Raw genomic sequence first — 23187 nt, 5'->3', positions numbered from 1 at the left:
TATGCCAGTCTGAACATCATGGAACTCTTCCTTTTTACCCATACTAGTGGTGTGGCTCTAGGAATGGCAATGTTGTTCCACCACTTTGGTTCCAGACCAAAGTATCTCACCAACTATTGGATGGATTAGTCATGATATTTTGTACAGATATTAATGGTCCCATGAGAATGAGTCATACTCACTTTGGCAATCATCATCATGAGTTTGACATTTTGGGTTTTTAAGTGAAATGTCTCAACAACATTGGATAGATTGTCATGATTGTGGGATTCACGTTGACGTTGCCCGTGGGATAAATTGTAATAACTCTGGTGATTCTTTACATTTCATCTTTAAGTATTCTTGTTCGCTCAAAATGACCAATACCTACAAAACTCGTGAAAATCCCATCAGGCCCATGCAGCTTTGTGTTTGACAGTGTTGAGGTACTCAAGATCGGTCTTGGTCTCGAGAACTTATTGAAGGTCTCGGTCTCAGACAAAGAGGACTCTGAATTTTACTTCAAGACCACAACTGCTAGTTTTATGGCAATGAAAGAGGTGAATGAAGAAGACTCTTTATTTGTTTTCTGTGGGTGTTTTTATGGGAATGTAGATCTTTCAGATCAGTTTGAGAAGTACTACAGTATGTTTTGCATGTTCCTCATTTTATGTGTGCCATGCAGTGTGGGACTCACACTGGTCTTGGTCTTTGTCTTGACTCGGTCTCGCCCTGCCTAGGTCTTGGTCTTGACTTGGTCTCAACCCCTCAAAGTCTTGGTCTTGTCTCTATCTCGATACACTGGTCTTGGTCATGACTTGGTCTCGGTTTAGGCGTTCTTGACTCCATCAGGCTCAGCTTTACTTTGGTGCAAATTAGCAAATGTGAGCATGCTATCACAATAAACTAAGATGGAGAACATTTAACATTTAACATGCTAAACATCAACATGTTGTCACCGTGAGCCTGTAGCATGTTCCTCATCGAACATGCTACAAGTGGATATCGATCCAGTATCTATTGGCTGTGACAGATGTGGAAATGAAATGACCAAACTAAGTATCCTGTTGCTGTCTTTGCACACACACATAGAGGCCATATACCATAGTACCAGGAGTTACTGTCAATCCCTTTTTACTGGCACATAGACCTCCACAGGGTTCGGATGGATTAGGCACATAGTCAGTAGTGGCATGTGAACAAATCACATTTGTACAGATTTATGGTCCGATGGTGACTTGTTGTTGCACAAACAAGAAAACCTTGACCCCATCTGTCAGCGTCTATAAGGATAGAAGAGGGGGGATGAATAGAGTACTTTACTGCTTTTGTTCCTTTGGATTATCTTTGTGTATACCTGAACGGACACATCTGCTGCATAAGAAGATTCAAATCATCATTAACTGACATCCAGTGCTGCATTTAGAGCTGTAATGACTCATAGTGGAGCGGATAACATCCATTTCTCAATCAAATCGTGCAAATAGTGATACAAGCACCAAATTTGGTATGATGATTGCCGAGGAGTCACTAAGCAAATATAAACGATTGGCCACTTGAAAATCCAAGATAGCCGCCAAATTGACCTGCTGATGATGATTTATCTCATAGAAATGCATCTACTTGATTGATTTGAGTGATCTCGGTGTCAAATGATGTGTTTTCTGGCATGCTGGATCTAATTTTGATAGTTTTAACTTTAACTAGTAGTAACTTAATTTACTTGCGGGAATGTTTTTCTTAAGGAAATGCAAGTACTTGGCCAATTTGAATGTGTGATGTAGAGTTATATGTTTTCTTGTATGCTTGATACATTTTTTACAGCTTTAACATCCTCCAATAAGTTGTTTCTTACTTTCTGGCCGTCCGCTGAGTCTTTGCTTTTTGCAGCTTGAGAGTCCACAGTTCCAGCTCTAGCGCCTGGTGTTGGATATGGAGCTTGTCATATTCCTGCATATCTGGTCTTTCAGGGAAGGAAACTTTGGACTACTGATCCCCTACTTGACCAAGTAGATGAATTTCTACGGTAGAAATCATTATCGGCAGGTCAATTTGGCGGCTGTCTTGAAAAATGGCCCCCATCTTTGATTTTCAAGTGGCCAATCGTTCATATTTGCTAAGCGTCCCCTCGGGAGTCATCATGCCAAATTTGGTGCTTGTATCACCATTTGCATGATTTTTCCACTATCCGCTCCACTATCAGTGAGCACATGGAGAAAGATCTAAACTAAGGTGGTGACCGGTGCCAGGGCAACTGGGCAGTTACTACCAACAGCCAGCGGGGGGGGCATTCAGAATTTGATATCATTTCCAGCCCTGCACCCTTCCCCCTTTTACACTGTGTGAGATTCCCCTGCTGAATAATAGCCACTCTGTTTGCCCCCCCCCCCCCTCTCCATCACACACACTCACACAGTGTCTGGGTTGGAGGGGGGGAGGCATTAGCTAAGTGCCGTGACAATTCTCAGCATGGATCGTGATGGGAGATTGAGCGCTACAATGGTGTGACCAATTTGCATTCCCCGTGAATCCTTCAGGCCTTTGACATGAGTCGCAGGCAAAATTACCTCACTTCCACACCAAGCACAGCTCGTAGCGAAATGTCCCTTTAAATCACCCCGAAAAGTGGCATGCTGAGATTTTTTCCCCTCATCACAGAAACGAGAAGAGTGCGAATTGTGTTGGAATCCTTTATTTAATTCAGCACATTTAATTGAAATGTCAAAGGGGGGTTGAGCTTTTGGGGGCAACACAAGGGAGTTACTTGATATGGATGTGAAAGATAGGGTGACAAATGGGAGGGGAGGCTACAGTGTGAGAATGTGAGAGATATAAAGGGAGGAGGGGGTCTCTTCATAGTCACTTCATTCCACTCGCTGCAGTACAATAGCAAGCGGAGAGAGAGAGAGAGAGAGAGAGAGAGAGAAGAGGCCCCTGTCTATTTAAGCAGAAATGAAATGGAGACTATAATAACGCAGGACTCAAGAATGTGTCTGCTGGTTTACCGCCATACCGGCACAGGCCAACACAGAACCAGAACATCCGAGCTTCTGCACAGATACAGCTCGAGCAGAGATGTTATGGCTGCAAACCCAGTGAAGGGTGTTGATAGCCAGGCCACAGCCTCCCAGAGCCATGAGTGGACTCTGGCTCTGGGAGGCTGTGGTGAAACACTTATTTTTCTCCTTATTTCTGGATAGGGTGACCAGATCCGTACAAAACAAATGTGGGAAAAACATGTTCCCAATGCTGAAAGGTAGTCTACAATTTTGAAATAATGTCTATCTATAAAAAATTAAAAATTCTATTCTGCCCCTTACGATACGATACGATACGATACGATACGAAACGATACGATACGATACGATACGAAACGATACAACTTTATTGTCAGTTTGCACTGAAATTAATTTTGCATCCATAGGCAGCTCAGTTTGAGAAAAAGTACACATACAGGTACACATATACCTCGTAACATCTCTATGCTTATTGGCACATCTCTTTTTGAGCCACAGGTTTCTTGTGAGACTCACATATATGTGTCGCAAATTTCGCAAAGAACTCAGAGATTCACCTTCCGCCGGCTTCGCCCACCAACTTATAAGTAGTGATATCTTTTTGCAATTGTTTTGAATTACCCAAATACGTTTTTAGAATTGTAGAGCTGCAGTCCACTCTAAATTGTACTTATGTCACTTAATGACACTTAAACACAAATTTTCTTTTTTTAAAGAGTAAAATAAAAAGTTTAATCTCAATTTGTTTACCACTACATCTTCTGCTATACTTCTGTGTTCCCTGATTGTTCAGGGTTTTTTTCTCCATTGTTTTGGTGGTCCAAAAGGCTGTTACATAGAGGTGACTTAGCGACATCTAGTGGTCATGAATGGGAACTGCGAGGACTTCAAGAGATAAACTATTCATTTCTCTTGAGTGTAATACAATTACGAAGCAACAATAGCCCAAAAGTTGTTGCTGCATTTAGCTTTAAAAAAATCATTTTCAGATTTTTCATTACAATTCTGCAAATATATTTTACAGTATAAAAATAATGTAAAAATTGGAGGGATTTGGGGGTGGGGGGAGGGGGGCACAGACGTTTTTATTTAAATGAATTGTTGTTGTTGTTTGTTGTTATTTTTCTTCTTCCTGTTTGTTTGGTTTTTTTCTTTTCTTTTTCTGTAGCTGCTTGCACATTTTGTATTGATTAGTACATGGACATTTGTGATTATATTATTTTACTCTATTGGTGATCTATCAGTTTGTAACCCCACCCTATATAATTATGCTTAAATACCAATACAAAATTGATCACAAAAAAATAATAATATAAAAATTAAATAAATTATATATAAAGATGAATAAAAACAAACAAAAAACAATCGGGTCTGTTAAACAATTGGGATCAATTTGAAATATCTAAACAATTTAATAGTGTTTGCCAATTTAGAATTTTTGAGTTTTAAGTTTTCAATCAAATATGTTTTAAAATCAGTATCTTTAAAAATATGAAAGGAGGGTATTCTTTTAAGCCATATCATTTAATATAATGTAAATAATATTTTGCTAAGATAATAATGAAATTAATTATGTAAATCTCATCTGCCAAAAAACTTGCAATTGTTAAAAGTGAGTATAATATCTTAATCTTAAAAATGTTTTGAGAAGTCCTTCTTTTAATTAAACCCAAAAAGAAGTAGCATCACTTTTAGTCACTGGAGTTTGAGTTTGGGTGTTACAGTTAGGTGTTTCCCCCTTTTCAGTTGGGTGTTACACCCTCAGAGGTCCTGAACTCACCTGAAACCAGCAGAGCTGTCTTTGATTGTCTTCTTCTTTGTCTTTTGTCCCGACATGCTTGCCAAGATTTGGTCAGACTTTCGGTTCAGTCTTCAGTCGTTGAGAAGGTGGTGGCAGGTACAGCAACATAATATATGTTTAGTTATAAAACCGCCGGAACTGATTTATTTGATATGCAACTATAACAAACAAACCCAGAGGCTAATGTTCCCCACCAGACTACATGAGAGTTTTTAAGGATTTAAGTTTGTTTTTTTCACTTTAACAAACTCCAGCAAAATAAAATGTAAAAGTTAGTGACAGTCGTTCAAAGTGCCGTTTGAGTGAGTGAGTAATTTACAGATTCTTCATAAATACTGTGAACATTTACGTTATTTAACGTTTAAGAAAATGTGTTTTAGGTTTTCAAAATGTTTGGTCTAACTTAAGCCAGCTGTTATATTTTAAAACACACCTTTTAGACATATTTTAAATTTGTGAGATGCATTTTTACTTAGTAGTATTGTTAGGATTCGGTTTTCTTTGTGTATTTGCTTTTTATTTATTTTTTTATATTTTATATTTTATATTTATATTTAATAATTTTAATTATTGCACATTTTTATTTGGTTCAGCAACCAAAGTTACATTCATTGAGTCCTTGGAGAGATTTATAAAAAAAAAAGAAAACAGTTGTGTATTTGCTTTTTATTTATTTTTTTATATTTTATATTTATGTTCTTTTTTCCTATTATTATAATTTCACATTTTTATTTGGTGCAGCAACCAAAGTTACATTCATTGAGTCTTTGGAGAGATTTATAAAAAAAACAAAAAACAGTTAGGTGCAGATAGTATGTGGTTGGCAGATAGCTGCCAACTGACCTGACTGAAGCTACAAAGGTGCATGTTTCACTCCAGTCAAATATCACATGTAAATCCTCAGATTTCTTCATTGTGGATCTGAAACCTAAAAATTACATTTAACCTTTCACATCTGAAAAAAAAAAAAAGTCCAACAGGAACTTGGTTACTTAATACACACCCTCACAGTCAGGCTTGTGCTGTGGTTTATGTGGTGATCATCATCTAGCGCCCACAGGCAGCCAGTTAGCAGCTCAAATACCCGGAAAACAAGATGTGATGCATAGTGTTGTGCAAGACAGACAGACAGACAGACAGACACACAAACAGAGGTTTAGTCAGATAAGTCATTGGAGAGCTTTTAGAGTAACAGAGGCTACCGATACTTACCTGTGTTTGGACTTTGAAGTGAATCTGTGAAGTTTTAGAGCACCAGGTATGAGCACTTAACTCTCTTCTTTTATTGTTCTCTCTGGGGACTGAATTTGTGGTGAGTGATTGAATGCAAACATCTGCTACAGGACTTGTACTCGGGACCCTGTGACTAGATCACCACCTGTGCTTTTACATTTCCTGACCTCAAACCTCTGACCTGTTTTTTAACAGTAGCGCTCACTCCGACAAGGTTTCATGTCAAGGTTGTATGTATGATGACTTTTGGGGAGATATTTCAAATAACAGAAGTGTAATGGGCGGTTGAGATTCTTCTTTTCTGGGAAATTATGCTCAGATTTTTCCTGTACTATGGCAAGGTGTTAAATGTTTGATATTATACATATATGTATGTGTGTGTGTGCGTGAGAGATAGTCCCTCTGTCTCTCTCTTTGGTTGCTTTGTCACAAATAAGGAACTTAAGTAAGCAGAGGAAGTTAGTCCATAATGGCAACTAAGCTTTCTCAATATCTTTAATGTCACTGGTCATTTGATTGGTTGATAAATTGCAACATGTTTTGTTTGTTTTAAAAAAGCATTTTTTTGAGATGTGATACTGCGAAGAAGCTTTTGAATCATCAATGCTAAGGTAGTGTAGGTGGGTATGTGTCATAGGCTGAATTGCTGACAGTGACACTTCTGCTGTGAGTCAATGCTGTTCATGAGCATTAACTTTTCAACCTTTTAACCTTTTTTTTACTGACTCTGCTTTCATTTCCATAGAAGGAGTAATTCTGCTTTTTTCTACTCAGTTTCAATTCACATTTATGTGTTTTTCTTCACTCTGAAAAAGAAAAAAGAACAAAAATTGAGAAACATTGCCTGTGGTTTTTGCCGTGACGTCACTTCCTCTTGTCACGTTAGAGCAAACATTGCACATTTTCTGCCCATTTATCTGTGGGTAGTAATATTGTCGACCTACGCATCACACGCATCAGTGGATAAGAAGTATCTTTTGGTTTCTTTTAACAGGCTGCCTTCCCCATATCTGTGCCACCTTCTATGGCTGCCGATGACTACAACCCTGTAAGTGCTTCTGCCTTTTTCTGTGTCTGACATTTCACTCGGGCCTTGTTGTCGCAATTAACAGAATAGAAACCCCTGCTCCCTTTTTAATGCTGGAACTACTTCTGCTTCTCCTATTTTATGATGACAAAGTTAAATGTATTTAGCAACTAAGGTTTATACTCCACTGGGTGCTGGTTATTGTCCCTTTTCTCTAAGTGTTTTAATTTAATTCAAGAGTAAAGAGAAAAGAAGACCAAAGAGCAGAGACAGACAAAGCGCAAGACAGAAAGTCAAGTCGTAGATGAGGATGTTGGATAGGAGTGGGGGTAGGGGAGAGGGGGGGGTTAATGTGTGTGTGAAGAGATAGAGAGAACAGACAGAGAGAAAATGCATGTGACACTCAGTGCGAGAAACAGGATGTTCCAGACAGCCTCTTCTTCTCAAAAGTGGGGTCTGAGAGTAGCTAATCTTGCGCCTCTGACTCTCTGACCCAACGTTTGCCTCCTCTGCTCTCCTCCCCAAGGTCTCCCTACGACACAAATCCAAGAGGAAGACTCGAGGAGGTAAGTTGTCAGCTCCCATCGCTTTGTCTCTCTGCGTGCCCTCAACTGTAATTTGGACCCTCTGGGCGTGTGTGAAGTGGCAGGGCAATTGGTGTGTGCAGAGGGCTTTAGACAACGCTCAGTTAGGTTCGCTTCAGTTCCTCCCTTGTTTTAGCTCTCTGTGGCAGTGTCTTGGATTCTTCTGAGAAGCCAACTGAGTTTTTCTGTTATTGTTATTCTGATTCATAACTGGAACAGGTAGGCTGAATGTGACTATTCACATATATTGGATTCTTGATAATGTGTGGGTTTGTTCAGTGCTATTTTTAGAATTAATTTGATTATTTACCCAACACAGTGGCCTATTTTGACTAGACTGGAAATGTTTCGTCTGTTCTCGTTAGGATTTCAGACTACTTGCTTCCTCTAATGCTGTACTTGCGCTTAACTGTGGCTTTTTCATCTCTGCGGACAACAGGAAGGAGGTCTCAGACAGTGCATTCATGTGTTTTTTCTGTGCACAGGCAATGGTACAATGAGCAGGAGACGGATCTCGGTCAAAGAGCTGGGTCCCCCAGACCACCAGGGCTGGCTGTACAGGAAGAAAGAGAGCAAAGGCTTCCTGGGTATCAAATGGAAGAAGTACTGGTTTATGCTGAAGAAGACGGCTCTCTACTGGTACACCAACCACCTGGTGAGTAAAACAGCCTTTTCATCAGGAGACCCCATTTATGATGTAAACATGTTCAACTGCTGTCACAGCTCATTACTGTTTACAGAAACTCCAGTCAGCAACTATAGTTCCTCAAACCCTGAGCTACACACAATATATACCAATAATGTTACGTTTCTGTTTCTCTTTGCAAATCTCAAACTGTCTCTCTCAAATTCAAATTTGCATTATTGCTACTGGTTGGCACGGTACTAGGTAGTATATTATAATGCAAGTGTTATTCTGCTGGTTTTCCCTCAGGCTGTGACATGCTCTGACATATTTCTTTCTTTTAAAACCGGTCACAAATATATGCTTATTTGTTTTGTAGTTCTTAGCAAACATTACTCAAACAGGAGTAAATAGTGCATTTTGTAGGGTTATCTTCAGCACCAGATGTATACACAGTATGTGCCCCAGTGTGTAATAGTGCAGCAGGACAGTGTATGTGGGATTGACTCGAGATAATGCCCATGTTAATTGTAATGAAGGAAGATGTCACCCAGTGCGACGGTGTGCCTCATTAATGTTTTTTGTAATAGTTTTTTGGAAAACAATGGAGGTATGCAGTGTAACGAAAAAGCTGGTTTAAACCGTGTTTAAATGTCAATAACTTTAAACAAAAATTACACTTGACATGTATTCAAACCAGTTAAGGTTGGATCTGCATATCAAATATTGACTGTTATTTCTTTCTTTAAAATATTAGCAAGGATGATATGATTTCTATTTGGGGAAATATTTTTTCTCCTATACAAGATTCTGAAAGAAAGAATTAAAAAACAAATGTCGTTTTGAAGAAATTTCGTAAACAATATCCATCATTCAAAATGAAAATCAGCACACAGTTTGTCATGGTGCATTTTGTTTACATATGTATGAAGTACTGCAGTGACTCATTTGCAACATTTATCCCCCAAAAAAAGCTGGAGCCCTAAATCCATCCATTGCAATCCGATCCAATGCTATCTCAGTTCTAGTGCTTCCTAATAAAGTCGTTTTTGCTTTAGTTATTTTTGCAAACTAGAGCAAAATCCAAATAAAACTGAATAGTTTCGCAGCATTTATCTTATGGAGTCACAGATGCGCCTCGTGAGGCATCGGGGGCTGCACATGAGTCACACTTGCTTCTGCCACAGCTGTCCTCCTGCCAGCCCGTCACCGCGAGAACCGCCATGCTGTGTCACTGTGTATCCTGAATGCCACGGTATCACTAATAGCCCATCAGATTCTGACACAGCTATACGTAACTGACGTTCTTGATTTACTGGCATGATGGCATCAATCAGATCTACTCTTCAGTATGTCACCATTACATGGCAGGAAAAAATAGAAGAAGTTAGACTGCTGCAATTCAACGGCAGGTGTCATTGTCAGGAAGTGGTTTGACATCATCCGTTTTGTTTTTAACGCTGCTTTCTGTTGTTCAATCTGTGTGTTCACAGGCGGAGAAGGCTGAAGGCTACATTGACCTCACCAACTTCATGATTGACAGAGCCATAGAGTGCAAGAAGAAACAGTAAGCTAATAGTTCACTTAGTGGTTTAGTTTCAATCACGTAGCCACCGAGAGTGGTTTGAATTAAAAAGGAACTATAGGCCTTTTAATTGCCATTCTGTTGCTAAGGCAACAGCTTTGGTCCGAGTTTACTTCCTGTCGGCTACTGCATTAACAAACATTGCAACAGGAAATACAAATGTTGGTCAATATGTGGTCAAGTTTGATAAGTCTGTATCTGTATCTATCGTGGGACCTGAATGACACAGAAAGTGCTTCCACACATATATAGTGTGTATATGTATATAGAGACTTGAAACAATCTGAAAATGATTAATAAAAAGCAGAATAAACACATGGTTTAACTCACAGTTTACATAAATTCCAGTAGAACCTTATTTTCACTCCGTCTCAACTGCTCTCCATTTGCTTTTCCTCATGCAGTGCGTTCAAAGCTTGCCACCCACACGTCATGATGTTTTATTTTGCTGCTGAGAGCCACGAAGAGATGACCTTGTAAGTCACATAAAAACTACAACATTGTATGTACTCAAAATGTATTGTCTTGTTTTGTCAAATGTTGTTGAGTTGAATATTCTTTTTTCTTCTTTTTTCTTCAGATGGCTGAATAGGCTCGGGCTAGCTGCCATTCAATACGATCCAACAGAACGAAACACTGCAGTCGGTGAGCACCCATGACGATCAGAAATGTATTTCTGTTACTGTTCTTGAATGAAAACCTTGTATCTACAAGACGACAACTTTTTATAAGAAAAACGGCCTTGTTCTTTCTGATTTAATCAAATTGGTTTCGGAAAGATTTCATAAGAGCTAAGTTTAGATTAATTCTAAACTTGACATTCAGCAGCAGCACTGATCATTTCTAGCGATTTCAGGGCTGAAATTGAAATATGTTCCTCTTGATTCCTGTTGTGTGTGTGTCATGTTATGAATTCTGACTATTGTGTGTATTTGTGTGTATCCCATGCAGAGTGTTATAGTGAAGCCAGTGACCACGAAGAAGCTGAAAGCACAGAGATTCCCCCTCCGCCATACTCTGAACAAACCCTGCGGGACTCCGTGGATGCATCCGGTCCACCTGGAAGCACACATCAGGTCAGTCTCTTCTATAAACAGTCAACACTGCACCATCAGTCACAACTATACAGGACGCTGCCATTCACTGTATATCGTAGTTACTGAATTAATTTGCCATGGTATGTTTACTCTTGCGGAGCTGGCAATTTAGTTTTTTTAAAAAGGTTGATTTCTTTCCATATGTAATAAAACTTCTGTATTCAACTAAACAAAATCCTTTTTATATTACGGTCGATTATTGTGTCTGATCGTAGTAAATGTGTCTTTCAGGGCACCCTTCCTCCCCCCTACTCCTCCGCAGTCCCAAGCGAAGCCAACGGTTCGCTCTCGTCCCCCGTCAGCACAATGACCTCGCAGAGCTCCACCTCCTCGCTCGCCAAGCAGCGGCAGTCCTGGTTGGACCTGGTCTCGCAGGCGGCCCCTCCGATTGGGGAAACGGCAGTGGTGTGCTCAGTTCAAGTACACTCTCATCGACCTCCGCGAGAGGAGATGGAAGAAGAGAATGAGCCCCAGGTGTCGGAGAGCTCATCTCAACAGGACCCTCCGGAAACGGGGTCCAATGAGGAAAGCCCTGTTGCGGAGGGGGAGGCACAGACGGTCGTTTCGGGTGCTGAAAATGAAGGTGAGACATTATTTTACTCCTTTGATTGGTTGTGGTTTTGTGACTTTTATACCTTAAAGAGGACCTATTATGCTTTTGTGCTTTTTCCCTTTGCTTTAGTGTGTTTTATAGTGTTTTTGTTCATGTAAAAGGTCTGCAAAGTTACAAAGTCAAAAGTCCACGCCAAAGGGAGTAACTCTCCCCCACAGAAACACTGCTCCTGAATTGCCTGAAACACCTTACTTGAAGTCCCGCGTTTTCTTCCGTAATGTTATGATGTCACCACGTAACACATTTGCGTAATACCTGCCTAGCAGCTAGTTTGGCAGGCCCTCAAACAAAGCTAGTTAGAGCGCAGCTGGAGCGGAGTCCGAAGAATTTGGTCTGGTTGACCAATCAGAACAGTGGGCCAGCTGACCAATCAGAGCAGACTGGGCTTTTTTGGGGGGGGGGGTCAGGAGCTCAAACAGAGCGTTTCAGACAGAGGGTGAAAAGAGGTGCTGCAGCACAGCCGCTATGAGAAAAGTAAAGCGTTTTTTGAACATTAAAGCATGCAAACATGGTTTACTAGAAACCCAAAATACAATTATGCAATATAAGCATAATAGGTCCTCTTTAAAAGCTTTAAGACGGTTGGTTCTGCTTTTGTTCAAACTTTCATTTTAAGTAAAGGAGACCGCTTTCGATTTCTGCTGTATCGTTTCCACTTTTTTCAAGAAAACATGCTAGCAGAGATCATTTAATGTTTCTCACAACTTTGGTTAACATCTTTGCTCAGAGGAGGATATGTCAGTTAACGTATTTGCTGGCACATTTTCATTCTATTTCAGATTTTTTTCATATGTTTTGTACCCTCTTTCCTTTGCCTGTGACCTATCTGTGTTTTGTAAAGCAGCGTTGACATATTGTTGATCTGGTAGCAATGCATTTTCTATCTCTGTGACTTAGGGAACAGCTCAGATGAGATGGAGAGGCTGTATATTCATCTGAAACAGGCCAGCCTCTCGCCAATTGGAGATCGTAAACCATCCACAAAGAGGGAATTCAGGGCCTCCTTCGTGAAACGCTGTAAAAACCACACTGTCAATGACAAACTGCACCTTATCAGGACCCTCAACAGCACATTAAAGGTACATATTCTGTTTCATAGTCTGTTCTTGCAAAAGTATGTTGATTCTTTAGAATGTGGAGATCTTTGTGCAATTATTACATTTTCATCAATTTCTTTGCTCTCTTCTTTTCTGGCACAGTCAAAAGAGGCCGACCTGCATGCAATAGAGCAGGTGTTGTCGTACCCGGGGCTTAACTCAGACAAGTTCAGAGAGTGGAAAGAGGCCAATGTAACTTTGGTGCAGGAGATCTACGTTATACATAACCAGCAGGTGGCAGCAGGAGCCACGAAAGCCGCAGCATCAGTCATTGCTGCTCCAGTGGTCGAGACCAGCTTATAAAGACTCCTTAAGGCTGGTTTTACTGTGTCTGGACTCTGAGGACTTCACATACTTTGAACACACACTGCTGTTTTCAATTGAGACTACTGTTCCGTATCAGTGGACTTTTGAGTGCTATTCAACAAGTAACTGGATCAATGAAGAAGAGTGTTTTTAGTTCCTAAACGGAGATGATGCAGACATCATACGATTAGCAGGTCACATTAAAATGTGAAAAGTGTCTTAGTATTACTTTTACTGTTTGATTTGTAAGATTAGCAAATTTTACAGTTTTTATGTTGTAATTCCGTGAACCTATGAATAAATTGTTTTAATATTTGTAATGATGGAGTACGTTGTAATAATGGATCCCTTGATCTCTGCATGGAAACACTTGTTTTTTAATGTATCTACTTTGATTTCATCAGTAGTGGAGAAATTTTAACTGTTAACTGTTACAGTCAATTATTGGTGCCATGCACCATCGCTGCCTGTTACACATGTTTTACAGCAACTGCTTTGAATGATGTTGTTCGCCCTAGAAATGTTATCATCGTACTTATCATTGAGATTTTCCAAACTGAATACAAGGGCCCGCACTAACTGAATAAATGTCGGTCACAAGTCATGATAATTAAAATTTTTAAGAGTCAAAGTGTCAAATCATTGTTACTACAATTTAATTTAAATCCAAGACATAAGAAATCACCTAATTTCCAGTAGAACATCCCATGTAATTATGTATTCCTCTTAACCAAAATTTTAGATGAAGAATTCCAACCTTAATGCAAACATGCTCTGGAGGTTGTTGTTTTTTTTTACCACAAACATTGACAGTAACTTAATTGATATTTTATTGCAAATGTGATAAAGACTTTGTAGTGTATTAGGACTTAATGCAGGGTGTAGCAGTATTCGTTTGCATTTGAACACATGATGTGGATAATTCTCAGGAAATACTCTTATAATGGCCTGGCTAGGCCCTTATAAACAAGCCCAACAGACCCAAACCCTGTACTAGTTATACATTTAAGCAGATGATTAGGAGGTGATTCAGATCCAGACATCAGGCATTAATATTATTTAGGAAAGACCAGCAGGGGCCTCTGACATGGTGACGACACCTATACTGGTAGGAGCCCAACCAAGCTCCAGGCACAAAGATTAGCATTTCATCTGTTGTGTATGTTCATATTAACTCTGTGTAAATAGTTGTACATTGATGTGTGAGATGACAGTCTGTGTTTGTTTTGTATACAGGGAAATAAAGTGTTATCATAAGAATGAACATGTTCCTCTACTTTATTTAATGTGGTCAATGTCACCATATATGGTAAATGGACTTGCATTTATATAGCGCTTTTCTAGTCTTCTGACAACTCAAAGCGCTTGACACTACATGTCAGCATTCACACATTCATACACATTCATACACTGATGGCACAGAGGCTGCTAAGGTGCCAACTTCGCCCATCAGGATCTAATCTAAATACTCATTCACACAGAAAGTCATTTGGGGTTAAGTATCTTGATCGAACCAAAGACCTTCCGATTGGTGGACAACCTGCTCTACCCTCTGAGCTACAGCCGCCCATATCCTCCTGAGACCCAGCCCATTGACATGTGTCCTCTGTAGTGGACATTTTGTCCATATGCATATCCTCTTACTCTTTTGACCTACTCTATCAACCCCTGGTGTATTGTAAAGAGGACATCCTAGACTTTCCAGTGATATGGCATGTGTGTGTTTTTTTTTCAATCAATTTGAATGTATTCTTGGTTTAATATCACTACTGCCATAATCTGTTAATTTTTTTGTCTTTTCACACTGAAATAGTCCTGTAGTCCACTACAGTGGACAATAAAAATACATTTTAACAAGCCTAAATTGTAAGATTAGTTAAGATTTTCTTTTAACCCTAAATAGGAAGGAAATCACAAAAAAAGTAATTGGAAGACACTTTTTTTTAACTCGGTTCCCAGGAGGATACATGATTGAGTGTTTGTGTACAGAAACCGGTGTGATGTATTCTTTGATTAAAAAAAAAAAGCAAAGGGGAACTTTTGGTACTATACTTGTAATGTCCCTTCACTGACGTTTTGTCTTCATGCATATCCTCTTACTCTTTTGACCTACTCTATCAACCCCTGGTGTATTGTAAAGAGGACATCCTAGACTTTCCAGTGATATGGCATGTGTGTGTTTTTTTTCAATCAATTTGAATGTATTCTTGGTTTAATATCACTCTACTGCCATAATCTGTTCAGTTTTCTTCTTCATCTTGTATTTTTATATCTGGTATATTTTTTTGTACTTTGTACTACTAACTTTTTACTGCCTTTTTACTAACATGTTTTTGCAATATGGAACTGTGATGCTGGAAACTTGAATTTCCCTCGGGATTAATAAAGTTACTATCTATCTATATCTATCTATATCTATCTATATCTATTTATCTATATTTATCTATCTATCTATCTACAGTGGACAACAAAAAATAAAGTTTCACAAACCTAAATTGTTAAGATTTTCTTTTAACCCTAAATAGGAAGTAAATCACAAAAGAAAGTAATTGGAAGACACTTTTTTTAACTCGGTTCCCAGGAGGATATGTGATTGAGTGTTTGTGTACAGAAACCAATGTGATGTATCCTCTGATACAAAAACAAAAAGCAAAGAGGACCTTCTTTTGGTCCTCTACCTGTGATGTCCCTTCATGGCCGCTAGGAGTCGTCGGTCTCTCTGCAGGTTTCCTATCGACGTTATGCGCCATATTGGCAGTCAGTCAGTCTCCTCCATCTCGCCAAACGTCGAGCATGCATGTCTGTATAACCGGTTATTACTGAGGAGATATCTGTAAACACTTACAGCCCACCTGCAGAGCAACACTATGGAGGCCGTCAAAGCCTTTAACAATGAGGTTTGTGTTTGAACCCTCTTTGCACCACATTCCGCTCAGTAGATGAATGTTATGCCGTGTTCACGTTTAGCACGGTTAGTAGCGAGTAATGCTAAGGTTAGCACAAGTAGGCCGCTGTCTGTCTGTGCACAACAATACAGCGTTCACGTTATTCAGTGTCTAATTCATCATGTTGAGTGTACTGACTGTGAAGAGAAGATGTTTCTTACCATGCATCGAGTTTGGTTGCCTGGCTACGAGCAAATATCCGCCACAGACTGTTGCTAATGGTAACCAGCTAGTTAGCTACAAGTTAGCAAAGATAACTTGGTGGAGCTAACGTTAGCTTAGCTGGCTAACCAATATGGAGGTGGGTTGAAATACTTCGCACTAACTGGCCTTTTTTGTGCCTGATATTTACTGCTATGTGCCTCTGACTTAATTAGTGTTAGCTTAACAGTTGCACAGAATATAAATGAGTCGAGATAGACATGATTGTTAGGACGATTAGACGTAGGTTAGCCATTAATGTTAGCCATCAGAGCTAGCAGCGCACCCGTTTGTCTGCATCGACACCAAAGTAATGAGTGATCACTCAGAGTTAACCAATACACAACTCCACCGCAATCAACGTTACATAGAATAGAAAGCTTTATTGTCATTGTATTAAATACAATGAGATTCACACTGAACAACAACGGAGGCCCATGAACTGTTTAATATTATTACACCTTTATTTCACCTGCAGCAAAATATAATTAATTCTTTAATCTAGTTTTAGGGAAATATACTGTTCAACTAGTGAAACTATGACTCTTATAATGGTCTGTTCTGTTTAATAAATACAGATGTTAAGGATAATTATATCAGTAATTAATTTATATTTCTGTATAACACAGATTAAAGGTGATAATTATAGTTAGAATAATTATAAATAATTATAGTTAGACAAATATGAAATATGCTGTTCACGCAACAACAGGTGAAACTATATGACTGTTATCTTAATAGAATAGAATAGAAAGCTTTATTGTGATTGTATTAAATACAACGAGATTCACAGTTGCCACTTCTGGTCATTGTGCTTTAAAACAAATACTTGACAAGACTAAACGAGGCAGATAAAAACATGTAACAGGAAAAAACACACACAGTTATAAAGCAAATAAAACAGGTAAAGTAGATGTAATAAATAAATATATAAACAGAAGTGTTACACTAGAAGTATAAAAATAGATGTAATGTAAACAAAGGTAGTTGCACTTGTAAAATAGGTAGGGTATATGTAATAAATAAAATGTAAACAAAGGTAGTTGCACTTGTAAAATAGGTAGGGTATATGTAATAAATAAAATGTAAACAAAGGTAGTTGCACTTGAGGTGTATATTGCATCAAGGATATATTGCACAGACAAATGTATTTCACATTCAGGTTATTATGATTACATGGTTATTATGATCCTACCAAAACAAATAGTCCGAGGCAAGCCCCCACTACATGGTCTCATTATAAACTCCCTGACCACAAACATGGGGGGATGACGCTCTGGACTACTGCTTGTTCATATAGTCTTGAATGACCTTTGACAAAATGTGTTCTCTGTTTGTCTCATTTTATCTTTCAGCTGTACTCATTGAACGAGTACAAGCCGCCCATCTCCAAGGCCAAGATGACCCAGATCACCAAGTCTGGAATCAAAGCTATAAAAGTAAGTATGTAGTGATAAAGGATGAGGCAGGTAATGGGGGAATAAAGAAATGGAAATCCTAAAAAGAGAAATGCTCTCCAATTCCTAAGAATAATATCTATGCTTAACCATCCAGCTAAGAGCATGATATTCTAGTTTTTAATGTGTAAACCTAGGTAAAATTACTCTTCAGAGAAATATGTAGTAAGCCATTAAATGGCATACGTCAATTTCTCTGTTTAGAGTGATAAATGAGAAGACGATAAGTGAAATGTGGAACAGATATTGACTTATTTATTCCCAACAAATAATGTCTGTTATAGCCACAAACTGCATTATAGTATGTCACTTGATTAATACAAAAACAGATTTTTAAACGCCATTCAAACATCATCTAAATGCTACTTAATTAAATAATGGACACTTTTTTGGTTGATAAAATACAGAAGACTAAACTCAAGCTAACAAAGATGAAACTGCAAATGTAGACTTTGTGGGCTGATGTCAATAAATAATGAAGCGAGTGGCGGTAATGCCCTCATTATACTTTAACAAGCTGCTGATCTCCTTATGTCAGTGATTTGACCTATTACAAATCAATGTCAGCTCAGATGAACTCATCCAGACAAGTGGATTGTTTTTGACATCCTATTTACCCTTGTGAATACTTATGTACAATATGTAGGAAATAATTATGCAGTCTTGTACGAGACTGTGAAGGGATTGAATAAGCGTTTTAACTTCTGATGACTATATCCTTTCACAAATACCTGGGCAAATTTCATTACCTAAAAATAGTACAAAGGCATCTGTTTTTCTGCAGGTACCTTTTTATATTTTCTGAAAAGCCTTGAGACTGAAACTCATGTCACACTAGCATGTAGGTAGGGATGCACCGATCCCACTTTTTCAGTCCTGATAGCGACACCTGGGCTTTGGGTATCGGCCGATAACGAGTACCGATCAGATACCAGAGTTTGATTAATAAGCTGTATGCCTCACTGTGTGGAAGTGACTGGAATCATTTTTTTTATGTGTAAGGCTGGACTTAAACATTGCTTTCCTAACTTTGTTAAACAAAATGTAACAAATAAATACATAGATATACATTTGCTGAATTAATAATCAATTAACCGTACACCGGCAACTTGGTAAAAAAAAATCTTCAAAATTAACTGAATTTTATTCAAACAATAAATCGTACACTAGCAACGTTGTAGAAAAAATAAATAAATAAAATTAACAGAAATTACAATTAAAGTTTAAACCTTTTTAATGCAGCAACAAATTGGTCAAAACTTAAACAGAAAAATTAAATTCCATTATATACTGTATATAGTATATAAACATAAAATTTAATTAAATAGATCGTCCCCATTGTCACAGATACCCGATCCAGCTATATGAGTCAGTATCAGCCCGATATCCGATCCGGTATCGGTGCATCGCTATTGGTAGGCTCACAAATAAGGCAGGTAGTGAGAAAGCATTGTTGGGTTACAGGAAGGAATTAAGATGAAGCTAAAAAAGCAAGCAAACCAAAACATGTCAGGATGATGCATATGAGTCCATGTAGTGTATGTTTTTGCAAATTCCCAATTTCCATATGGGACACCCATACTATGCGCAAAGCCCATGATATGGGCACTGCATGAATGATTTTCCATACAACTGGAATAACAATCAATATTGCTTACATCAGATAATGTGTTGGAAGTATTAGGTAGAGGGCTGCAGTAGGATTGAGATCCTGTGGGACTCCATATTAACTATGAAGTGGAGGGTTAAGGACTTAAAAAATCAAGGGTGCTTGACAATCAATATCACAAAGTCTCTTATTTATGGGTTTTAGCAGTTGCGATTGGGCTTTTTTAGTATATGAAAATCAGACAGCTAGACCAGAATGTAGCAGTTACTTTTTGCATTTTACGTATTGTAAAAAAAATTAACACAATGTACTATTCAGTATATCAAGTATGAAGGATGTAACAACAATGTTGGCACATTTTGTGACATCATATTTTCCATATCTTCCCCCGCCAAAGCCACTGATGAGCAAGCCTATTATGTGACAGGATTCATTGAGTTTTTCCCCAACTTCTGCGTAGTCGTCGGTTTCCATTGATATTAGTATAGTATCAAAATCAGCTTGAAGAGACATAGGATTAGTTTGAGATTGGGTTTCTATCTCACCTAACAACATGCAGGGTTTTATTTTTGTTTAAGTTACTTTATCAGTGCTTCATGATACAGTTGAAGGCTCTGATTGCTCCAAAAAGCTGTTGCTGTTTGAAGGATCTAAAATGTGGCACTCAAGAGTCTGCTGCTGCTCAAAAAAAAAAAAGCTATGCTGTTGAAAAACCTGGAAAATCATCAATAAGCCAAATGGGATGATGCTATAAAGGGAATTTGAACTTACCTTAAATGGTATAAAATTAAACTTAAATACAAAAACTTAGTATTACTTAATATATTTTGAAAAATTATCTAATTGCGATTATTTTAAATGTTATTGCAATTGCGATATGATTTGCGATATTTAAGGGAATGAGGGCATTTTTACATCATTATTCTTGTTTTCATTGAAAAACATTAAAATGATTATGGTGTGATTTTTGTTATGCTTTTCTTTTTGTGACATGTCAAATCTCAGTGCTTCTTTCTAATGTTTGAGTGAACAAATTGTTTGAATTGAGTTTGGCGACAGCTTCTCTGAGTTACTGCTCTGATTGGAAGTCATGTCAGAGGCTCAGTGTTATGTTAAAGCTGACAAAATAACAACAGTGGAATTACTGGTACATGCAAGTGTTACTATTGGTGTAGGGCGGGGCGATACGTTGACGTAATCGATTACAAAAATACGACCATTTGCATAACGTGCGTCGACGCTTCACAAGAATGGCTGCGCCCGGTCACACACTCAGTCACAGTACTGCTGTGTGGTCACCCATGTTTTGGTAGCACTGTATTATACACAAACACTGTAGTTAAACTCGTAAAATAGAAGAAAATGGACTTGAAGTCTTAAAAGACGCTCAGGATCGTGGTTACACATGTAACTCGAACTGCTACATGACCTGTGTGTATACAGTTGCTGAAACATCTTTTGTAGACAGCCTTACCTAATAACATCCATCATTGGCAATGGCTGCACCTTACACAATATCAACAAACAGTAAAATCACGGACATCAGCTTATGATTTGAATGTATCTTACAAATGTAGTTGCAAATCCTTCACCCTAATTTTGCTGATTAGATTTTTTGTAAACTTTCTGGGATATGACACTATAAACATCATAAAGTTCTAAATATATCAATAACTACAACTATAACAGAACCCGTGGTCACCTCGTCTATGGTCTGCCCTTTTAAATCTAACGGTCTCTGAGGAACTAATTCTTGATCTAACACCACAGTTGGATTAAACAATAAATCCACAAAAGCATTGCTCTACTTTTAACAATAGCTGTCCATGTATTACATGTTGGAGGTAGATTGTGATATTTTGGTTGCTTTACCTTTTATTTCCTGTCTAACATTCTCCGTAGTTAACACAGCAATGTAAGACACAATTACACAGAGTCAATAACTAAACACACTACAATGTGTGGGCCATAACTCGCTCAGTTGTTGTAGGGCTGCCCCCTCTGTGGCGTCCTATTGGTCATTTTAGTCTTTGTCGACTAAGATGTCTTTAGTCGATTAGTCATTTTTTTATGCTTTTTCATGCTGAATGACTTATTTCCAAGAAACCTATGAGCACATCTCTGGTAAACACAAGGTGTAAAGTGGTGTTTTTATGTGATTCTTTGTGGAGAAACTAATCGATTAGTCAACAAAATCATATGAGTGTTAGTCGACTAAGAATTTCTTTGGTCGAAGACAGCCCTAATTTGTAGGCACATTAAAACCTTCTAATGCATGTTTGCTACAAATGTTTCGTAAGCAGTAACATAACTAGGGTGTGTTTTAAAAGGACAGTCAGATTTTAATAGAGGCCCACATCATAAGACCTTCTAATATTGCACAGACCTGCAATAAAAACTATCTTTAAGAAATCCTGCCCTTTTATTTAGTTTTATATGTGTGTTGTTTTTTTAAAAGATTAAGGTCGAGTTTTCCCTAAAAATCAGGATCTGTCCATATTTTGTCAGAAAGACCCTTTCTGTAATTAGTCTCCTATGCTTTCACTACATTACACTATTGGCTGGTTTCCTACAACCTGGGTCTATTAAAAGCCTGTCGAAGAAACTGACAAACTGACACTGACAAGTACTTATGATCATCTGTGGTTATAGATGCTAAAGGGATGCAGGCCAAGAGTGAAGATATTTTTCTTAACAAGTTTATATTTTATTTGTTTTTTTTATTATTATTATTATTATTATTACTACTATACATTTTATTATTACAACATGGGAATTAATTGAAGATTTCAAGGCCTGACAGCACAAGTCCAGGACACCAGTCCTTAACGATAAATCTTCTGATAATGTGTTTCCTTGTCCTGTTTGTACTCTTGTTTCTAAACGAACTGCTGTGCTTTTTGGTGTTGCTGTTGCTTATTGTTGCTTGAGAATAACACCCGTTTCCCCTTCCCTCAGCAGCTCTCCCAGCTCCCCCAAAGCACTGAAAGTGAAGCAGGAGGATGGGGTGGAGAGAGTTACAAAGAGATAAGAGAATCCCTAACCAGCTTAGGTAGGAGTATGGGTTGTTTCACAAGGAAGATGGAACAAGACTAAAATCATTTAAAACTTAATTTGCTCCCACACACCCAGAGAAGTGGGGATTTTTGCTGTTGCCACTGTGGGCTATTACTCCCCCTCTGGTTATCATGCGTTGGCTTTGTGCTCTTGATTGTGATGGAAATTGAAGGTGCAATCTTGTTCATTTTCTTCTTGAATTGTCTGTTGACAACAATTGTGTTGTGGTCTGACTGATGCACCTTTCTTTCTTGGTAGTCAAGTCAGAACATTTCCTGAGTTGCTTCATACATACTGATGAAGCTGCTTGAGAAATCATTAGTTGGTGTGGTGGGATTATGAGGATGCAAATAGACAAGTTTTCAGTGGTGATATATAAAATGTTGACCTTAGGGTCGGATCCAGATTCTTTAAACTGCTGCTTTCACACTAAACACACAGTTTCAGTAATTCAGCATTAATCCTCAACATAACGGACATCACATATACACTTTATTTCACATGGCATTGGCGGGTGAGGGCGTAGTGGTCTAAGATGGATACTATTTCGGGGTGTTCTTCATAAAACACACCATGTGCAGAATCTTTGAGAGCTGTTAGTCATCAAGAGTTTACCACTGTTAGTATCGCATTAATATGACAGTATTCATTAACATAGTAATTTCATTCCCTGAGAGTTGTCTGTTTCACAGTGCATAAACCCTGAATGTTGGCTTTGACAGAGTAGCAGTGATTCATGTCTTCTGCACACACAGTGTGGCTGGGTTTTTCCATATTGGCACATATGTTGTGAAAGGACTGGAGGATGTCAAACCTGGTATTTAAGACACAATTTGAAGTGCTGATTTTAACAACAAATTATGGCTGTCATTCGGGCTGCACAATTAATACAATTTTGATAGAAACCGCAATATGGCCCCTTTGCAATTTTCAAATCACGGAAGGCGCAATATT

General features: G+C 38.4%; 2 protein-coding genes across 3 annotated transcripts in view; both read left to right on the top strand.

Annotated features, from left to right (window-relative positions):
* The window catches only part of cnksr3 (cnksr family member 3), a 54982-nt gene extending 40754 nt beyond the window's left edge, over positions 1-14228 (top strand). The window contains exons 16-25 of the mRNA XM_074659884.1: positions 7025-7078; positions 7584-7623; positions 8127-8296; positions 9760-9833; positions 10256-10327; positions 10432-10496; positions 10803-10927; positions 11180-11531; positions 12459-12640; positions 12761-14228. Coding sequence (XP_074515985.1) covers positions 7025-7078; positions 7584-7623; positions 8127-8296; positions 9760-9833; positions 10256-10327; positions 10432-10496; positions 10803-10927; positions 11180-11531; positions 12459-12640; positions 12761-12961 — 1335 coding nt within the window. The 3' untranslated portion in view covers positions 12962-14228. The remainder of the gene's footprint in view (positions 1-7024; positions 7079-7583; positions 7624-8126; positions 8297-9759; positions 9834-10255; positions 10328-10431; positions 10497-10802; positions 10928-11179; positions 11532-12458; positions 12641-12760) is intronic.
* Positions 14229-15657: 1429 nt separating this feature from the next.
* Positions 15658-23187, top strand: part of scaf8 (SR-related CTD-associated factor 8) — a 34804-nt gene continuing 27274 nt past the window's right edge. The window contains exons 1-3 of one of the 2 annotated variants that reach the window (XM_074661312.1): positions 15658-15861; positions 17466-17549; positions 22135-22228. Coding sequence is in view for 1 of the 2 variants with exons in the window: in XM_074661311.1 (XP_074517412.1) it covers positions 15832-15861; positions 17466-17549 (114 nt within the window). In the remaining variant the exon portion in view is untranslated. The remainder of the gene's footprint in view (positions 15862-17465; positions 17550-22134; positions 22229-23187) is intronic. The other variant, XM_074661311.1, reaches the window with a different exon arrangement.

The sequence above is a fragment of the Sebastes fasciatus genome, chromosome 15 (genome assembly GCF_043250625.1).
Source record: "Sebastes fasciatus isolate fSebFas1 chromosome 15, fSebFas1.pri, whole genome shotgun sequence".
Classification (NCBI taxonomy): Eukaryota; Metazoa; Chordata; class Actinopteri; order Perciformes; family Sebastidae; genus Sebastes; species Sebastes fasciatus.
Note: the sequence above shows the minus strand (reverse complement) of the source record. Positions and strands in the feature narration are given on the sequence as shown.